The 8321-nt window shown below is 33.7% G+C and overlaps 1 protein-coding gene across 1 annotated transcript; it reads left to right on the top strand.

The window, feature by feature from the left end:
* Nucleotides 1-3877: 3877 nt before the first annotated feature.
* On the top strand, nucleotides 3878-7837 carry LOC141712796 (sucrose transport protein-like). Its single transcript, XM_074515866.1, has 4 exons — nucleotides 3878-5248; nucleotides 6617-6680; nucleotides 6784-6827; nucleotides 7410-7837. The coding sequence occupies exons 1-4, from the start codon at nucleotides 3995-3997 to the stop codon at nucleotides 7584-7586; spliced, it is 1539 nt and encodes a 512-aa protein (XP_074371967.1). The 5' UTR covers nucleotides 3878-3994; the 3' UTR covers nucleotides 7587-7837.
* Nucleotides 7838-8321: the final 484 nt, after the last annotated feature.

The raw sequence follows: 8321 nt of genomic DNA, 5'->3' as shown, positions 1-8321 counted from the left end.
TATCAAATCGGTCAAATTTTTAACTAATTTATCATCAATTTTTGTCCGAACTTAAAAATGATAACTTAATGCGATAAAGAGATATTAGAATTTAGAACAGCTAAGTTGGGATGAATCATTCACTGTTTTTACAATTTCTGGATATTCTACGCTGACTAATATATGCAAAAAGTTGTATTATCTACATGATTAGTTAGGGGAATAGAAGGTCCTGCACGAAGCATTCTTCTTGGGGGCATCCTAATCCAGGCATCATTACAGAATAAAGATGGATTCTCTATTTAGAGAATGTGATGAATAATACCAAATTATTTAAGTAGTATATCTATTTTACTGTGGGGTTGAGAGAGCATATCATCTAATGCTTAATTCAGGATGATCAGCACCTACCTTTTGTGTTTCTACATTCGATTCTAACACATTATATCATACGTTACATTTCATCCAAAATTTGAGGGGACATCTCGTGTTTATTTATTACTATATAAATTTGTCTATCGTGTGCTTAAATTGTTTTTTCTTATTATTTTCTTCAATGTTTTCAAATTGTTTATTAGAAAGAAGTGTGATATTGAAGTTCATTTATTAAAATTGGTTTTGTAAGAAAACTTGTTATGAAAATTGCAAATTAAATTTAAAAAAAAAAGTTGATAATAATGGTAATTAGTGGAGTGTAGAATCATTATACATATAATTCTCCAATAAAATCGAGTTTGGAATTGACTTCAAACCTCAACTCAAAAACAAACTTCAATCATTGTTGAAATCAAATCAAAACCAAACATAATATTGGGTCAAAATCAAGTAAAACTCATCCCAGGGCCATCTCCCAGAGTGGTCTATTGACCTAAATTTGGACCGATTTCGGTTCAAATTTACCCAATAATGATCTATTGCCCTGTTCCAATTTAAACCAGTGAATATTTATGCCGACGCTATTCATCGGCCTAAATCTATTTAATAATAAAATATTAATATATAAATTTGGACCAAAAGTAGACCGAACTATTGAAATTAATAATTGTCTCGGTTGAAATTTAGGCCGAGATTTAGGCCAAAAATCCCGAACACTCTTGGAATTGCCCTTGGCTAGCTCACTCACACTTGAGGCTTGAACACACCCCGGGTCAACAAACCACTCAAAATGAACAAATACAATTGAATTTTTTTCTTTTTAAAAAAGAAAACACCCAGCTCCACTAGACAATGGTTACATAGAGCACATTTCCCAACACTAAAATGATCAGCAAAACCAAATGGGTCATATCTTACCTCATGATTCATGAAGGAAGAAAGAGGAAGAGTTATGGTGGACTGGACGCTGGTTCATGCAAAAGTCAATGGTACTTGTTTTTTTTTTTAATTATCGGTTTACACATTTTGAAGCCATGTCAATCTTTACATTAATGCTGCAAATGCAGGCTGCAGCAAGTCTTTGGGTTGCGGAAGATTAAGATATAGTCCACTATATCCCACAAGGATAATGTCAATCTTGAAGATCACTTTTTTTTACATGTTTTGGTTTGTGTGAAGTGTACTAGCATATCCACTTTTAATCTTAGTTTGGAGTTGGGGAATAATCATACTAGTAGTAGTTCTTATGTGGTCCATGGGTTATATATAGAGTCCTTTTTAGCTGTACAAATTCTACAGGTTATGCACCATAACTACGACGACGTCTATGACCACTCACCTCTAAACTGGATTCTCATTACTTTTACAAGGAGGATGATTATGATGTACTTGATCACCGTACTTGTTCTATACATACACTGATGTCGATCAAAATTAATCCTACTTGAGCGCCTATTACCTACTATGTTCGTTCGTTCGACCAACATTCGCGAATTGAGGTCATGGATCCACATTTCAGTTTAGAATACTAGTACTTGGATATTACCTTCATCTTTTCCTAGTCTACCCAGCACTAGTCTCACAAAGATTTAGTACTTCACTATGGACATCTTTAGTACATGCAAACTCTAATTAATCTTGAGGACGCCTAATGAATAGCTTATCACTGAGTTACTGTCGTCTCATAAAGTCTAATTAATCTATTAGTTTTGAATTCAAACGCAGACCATAAAATTTAGATTCCAGTTTAATACTAAAAAATATTGAGAATGTGGCTTGTAAAAGTTCAGTTTTCGTGCACAACTTAAATATTTAGTAATGACTTTAATTGGACAAAAAGGAAAATACAATTAGTAGAATTTGTTTGAAATAAGAAAAAGAATAAAATGAGGACATGCCATGGAAAAAAGATAAACAAATGATGGGATGACGCGTATGTTTGAAGTTGAAGGTACTGTTGGTTTTTTATTCTCCATTATATTGTGCTGCATCTTATAGATGGAGAGATAATGAGATGAGGCGTGAGATGCGATTTGTTTTGTTTTGTTTTATTTAATTCAAGCATCACCATTTTTTTTTCTTTTTCCGCCTTTTTCTTTTCGTTTACGGGAATAAAAACATCTTTCAATTCCAATATTAACATGGGAGATCCGACAAAAACACCTTCAAATTTAGCAGAATAATTTTATTTTTCCGATATTGATTAAATGGTATTGCAATAGTTACTACACCACATCATGATGATCATGCACTTGCGCCATGAATGTGTAATATAACCACCTTCGCTCTATGCATATACCTTTCACATTTCTACCTGACTAATTTGTCAATTGTTGGCGTGATTGAGTTTTGTTTTCACTCCCGGGAGATGAAAAATAACTCATGATTTGTGTGTATAATTTATTAGCAGAATGACACATCATTAATTTCAAATTAAATTAAAAACTAATAGTTCGATTTTTTCCAAATTTAGCAGAGTAAGAGAGTGTTGATATTTATAAAAACTTCTATTCAAAAACAATTAAAAAAAATTGTAATTAAGACAATCTTATTAACTAGAGTGTATTTTAATTAAATTACGGAACCTGGACGGAGAAAGTATTGGTCAACAGACCAAACTGATTTGAGAGAATTTGCAGTTAAACATGATTATACGGAAGATCCGAGTCCTATGTTCGAATTAACGTTAGTATCACAAATCCAGGCAGTTTAACTGCAACATAACATATAAATATATTCATATAATAAATATGAAAATTTATAAATTTTAATAATTTTAATTAATATATTTTGTGTGTATGCAAAGAGATTCACCGTTGTTAAAAAAAATAATTATCAAAATAATTTCAATTTATAAATTTTCACATTTATTATGTGTGTGTCAAAAAATTTATTCACCTTATCTATCTCGCATCTGTATGTGTGTAATCAATTCACTGATCTGTAGCATTAATTACATACATATCTATGTTGAAAAAACTCGTGGAAAAATCTGGTTCTATCAATTACATTTATTGTAATATATACCTGCACTCTTGTACATACATCCTATATATTCAACATATAGGCACAATTACAAAGGTTTGGCTACGTGGAAGCTCGATATTTCCTACTATATTCTTCATCTACGCCCCTGTGATTTTTGTTAATTTTCGATACTTCCATTTTTTTTTTATTATCAATGAGATATTCCTGTATTTAACAATTATATTAAATACGGTAAAAGATATCAAAAAATATATATATTATTTTGAAAATAAGGTAACAAAAATAACATGTAAATTAGCATATATAGTTTTGGGACAGCATGAAAGAACCGACGCGGATTGCGCGTACTAATAATTAATTGTAAATTGTTATTTGGATGAGTAAGTTTAGGAAAAAGAAACTTAAATTTTGTTATGGAAGGGGGAAATGTTGCAAAAGGACAAGAGGGGATATGAGAGGATAACAAAATTAGAGTTTCCCAATACAATGCCGCCAAAAACCCTTATAAATACCTTAACACCACTCTATCTCTTTCCTCACTCTCAACACCTAACTTTGTTTTTAGCCCTTATTTACCCCCCTCCCCCTCTCTTCTCTATACTCCCATCACCCTCATCCACAACCTCACACAAATATTATTATAAACATAATAATGGAGAATGGTACCAAGGAATTAAACAAGCAACCACCACCCTCCGCTGCCATGCAAGTCCAAACTTCACCACCTAAATTACCAATTGCCACCTGGAAATTGATCCTCGTCGCTGCCATAGCCGCCGGAGTTCAGTTTGGTTGGGCCCTACAGCTCTCCTTACTCACTCCTTATGTCCAGCTTCTCGGCATCCCTCACAAATGGGCAGCTTACATCTGGCTCTGCGGCCCAATTTCCGGGATGTTGGTTCAGCCCATCGTTGGTTACTACAGTGACCGATGTCAATCTTCTTTTGGCCGGAGACGTCCTTTCATAGCCTCCGGTGCAGGCTGTGTTGCAATCTCCGTCATTCTCATAGGCTTTGCTGCCGATATAGGCTACAAAGCCGGTGATGACATGACCAAAACTCTCAAACCACGCGCAGTTACTGTCTTCGTCATAGGATTTTGGATCCTTGATGTCGCAAACAACATGTTGCAAGGCCCATGCAGGGCCTTGCTAGCCGATTTATGCAACGGTGATACGAGAAGAATGCGTTCCGCAAACGCATTCTACTCGTTTTTCATGGCAGTTGGTAACATCCTAGGTTACGCTGCAGGGTCATACAACAACTTATACAAGCTCTTCCCCTTTTCCAAAACCCATGCATGCGATCTATATTGCGCAAATTTAAAGAGCTGTTTTATTATCTCAATAGTCTTACTAATATTCATCACCGTTTTAGCCCTAACCGTTGTCAGGGAAAAGCAATGGTCCCCCGACGAAGCCGACGAAGAGCCACCATCGTCCGGGAAAATCCCGGTGTTCGGAGAATTATTCGGTGCACTAAAAGATTTACCTAGACCTATGTTGATGTTACTAGTTGTAACATGTCTTAATTGGATTGCATGGTTCCCTTTTATTTTATTCGATACTGACTGGATGGGCAGAGAAATTTACGGAGGTACAGCTGGACAAGGAAAATTGTATGACCAAGGTGTTCGTGTTGGTTCATTGGGATTGCTGCTCAACTCGGTGGTTCTAGGGCTGACGTCAATTGCCGTTGAGTATCTTGTCCGTGGAGTTGGCGGTGTTAAGATATTGTGGGGTCTTGTCAATTTTCTGTTGGCAATAGGTTTAGTTATGACGGTGGTGGTGTCAAAAGTGGCTCAACATCAAAGGCAGCATGGCGCTAATGGACAGCTTCTGCCGCCGTCCGCCGGAGTTAAGGCCGGTGCTTTGTCGTTGTTCTCAATATTGGGTATTCCTCTATCGGTAAGTACATCACAAACTAAAATTTACTTTCTATATATAATCATTTTTTTATTGTTAATTCTGTTAATTGATCAATTGAATACGATACTTTTAAATTGGGGTCAAAAGTTTTAATTATGATGTTTAAATTGAAACGTGGGGAGTTTGGGTAGTGGAAAATATACTGTAATTGGTTTGCATGCGATGATCTGTTTCCTTTTAATAAATTAATGATTTAAATAAATACTTAATTAGGCTCAGCTACAAATTAAGTACAAGATGATTAGGTGTCTTGTTTGAAAGCGAAAAATAGGACATACAATATTTTGTATGTATAGTGGAGGGTAGCAGTAAATATAGTTATTTTAAAAATTATTAAAATTTTACTATTTTTGAAATTTTTTTTAATATAAAAAAGAAATCCAAAAAAAAAAGTATAAATAAATGGGTGAGACAGATGGAATATAAACAATACAGTAGTTGTGACAAAAGTCTTGTAGAAGAAATAAATGGTGCTTACACCTCGCAATTGTAATCACGCGTATTAATTAATTGCCTTTCTCTAGCTGCAGCTGTTAATATATACTCCCTCTGTCCCATTGATTTCTATACGTTACTTTTCGGCACGCTTTTCAATGTTTATTTAAAACATAATTCCATAATATTTTTTTAAAATTTTTTTTTTTCTGAATAAAAGTTTCATGTTTAAACTTTTATTCAAAAAAAAAATTTGAAAAAAACATTACGAAACTATATTTTATAAAGACCTCGAAATACGTATAAATAGTAAACGTATAATAATCAATGGGACGGAGGGAGTATGTCACTGCCATTTCAAAGATTTGACGCTATTTAATACGAATTTATCCATTCCGAATAAAACATATGCTCAAATCATAAATCCCAGGAACCGATTCACTGTATTTTGCCACCAAGCTAACGGGATTTGGTCCATAATATTATTATTATTTAAAACTCAAGTAATCGCTTTACCTTGATCTTAAATTGTCAAAAGAAAAGATGCGTTTGTTACTGTGATGATACGATTGATCACGATTATATGCTTTGGAGATATAGATTCAAATTCAATTATGTACTACAATACTTTCACTATCATACCGGAGAAATAAGCTCAGAGATGATGTCCAAGTTTCATCCAATCATATTATATGTTGGTACCCTCACTTTTAAATAGAATTGGATGTTGTGGTCCTCAAAATTGATTTTCTTTTTCCTAAATATATGTATTCATGAAGAATCCTTATTATGAATATCTCGTTACTTTAATTTCTATCTTAGATTTTTCTCAGCTCATGCCTGTATCATACGGGACTAATTGCTCATATTCTTCCTCTATTAATTCCTTTTTTCTTTTTTTTAATTTTGCAGATAACTTTCAGTATTCCATTTGCTCTGGCATCTATATATTCCAGCGGTTCTGGTGCAGGACAAGGTAATTTATTTGTTTTTCTCATAATATATTCTTTATTCATTATAATTCTTATTTGATCAGTTATCAATATTAAAACCTACATGATTTGGTTTAATATTTATAGGTCTCTCACTTGGAGTTCTTAATCTCGCAATTGTTGTGCCACAGGTGACTCATCCATCACTCTTACATTCGACCACTGGTTTACTTATTTTTTAATTTTAATATTTTTCAAGATTTTCTGATGTTTCTTTGTCAAGTAGAATTGAAATTTTGGAACCACATAGTCATTATTGATGTTAGTTACTGTTGTATTATTGACCCCCTATAAGTAACTAGAAACAAAATGTTACATGACCCATGGTCCTACCTATTGTTTTCTTGAATCTATTCTTATATATAGGGGCAGAGAGAATAAATATATTGATAAAGGAGAAAAAGATGAACATGCCCGTGACAACTATTCGTTTCTTATTTATAAGAATATTCTGATTCATCAACTTTCAGCTTTCAAGTTTGAAACATTTTACATTACTTTCTATTATCATTGAAAAAAGCCAAATCTTGGTTGTTCTTGAGTGACTACAGCATGGGTTCCTTTTTCTATCTTGTTCACATTCCTCAAGCCCCATCTGTAGAATAATTACACGACATGGGTTGTCGCTTTGTATTTGTTTTTATTAATCAGCCTAGTCACCTTTTATTTCACTAGTAATTCCATAACTGATCATGAAATGTTAATTGCAACAGATGATTGTTTCTGTTCTAGCCGGACCATTTGACTCCTTGTTTGGTGGTGGAAACTTACCTGCGTTCGTTGTCGGAGCAATTTCCGCAGCGATTAGCGGTGTCTTGGCGATCGTTCTGCTGCCAAAGCCTTCTAAAGATGCTGCAGCCAAGTTGACACTCTCCGGTCCTTACCATTAACATGGCTTAAGTTTTATTATCAAGTGGTTAGGAAGAAAGAAGTGGCCATTTTAGATTGCAAAGCATCAAGTGGCTTTTCAAGATTTTCCATTGGGGAAATTCTCAGTTCTTATTACTGTAAATTTTAATTTGGATAGTCTACTTTGAATTTGAGGTAATTTGTGTAAACTTCCTGTCTGGGAGTGTTTGTTTTAATATAATGTAATGTTTGGCATCATCTTAGAATAAACATATCTGTTTTTATCCTTCTATCCGTGGCAAGTTGTGTCAGACAAACTTTTAACGAACAAATAAAAGTTAAAAGTTATTTGTACTCCCTCCGTACTTTTATTTGTTATCAAAAGTATTAAAATATGTATAAAATAGTGAAAAAGATAAAGAAAAGTAGGTAAAGTGGCGGGACCCATTAATTTTTAAATGTATAAAAGAGAGATAGTGGGGTAAAAGTAATGTGAAAATGAGAAAAAAAATGAGAAAATAAGGGGATTTATTGACTATTTTTTGTAAATTTTAAAATGTAAAGAAATAAATGAAACATCCAAAAAAATAAGATGTAAAGAAATAAAAAAGATTGATAGAGGAGTAACACCTATCTGCAAGAATTTATCTGTCAGAGTCTTTATTCGTGCTCTGGTCGGAGTTGCGAGAAGTGTGATGATCAATCTACACTCACCAGTCATCACTCATCAGTGTACTAAACAAGATGAGTCAGGAGAAACCTTGATGATATGGAAA

Source organism: Apium graveolens, chromosome 3, assembly GCF_009905375.1.
Source record: "Apium graveolens cultivar Ventura chromosome 3, ASM990537v1, whole genome shotgun sequence".
Classification (NCBI taxonomy): Eukaryota; Viridiplantae; Streptophyta; class Magnoliopsida; order Apiales; family Apiaceae; genus Apium; species Apium graveolens.
Note: the sequence above shows the minus strand (reverse complement) of the source record. Positions and strands in the feature narration are given on the sequence as shown.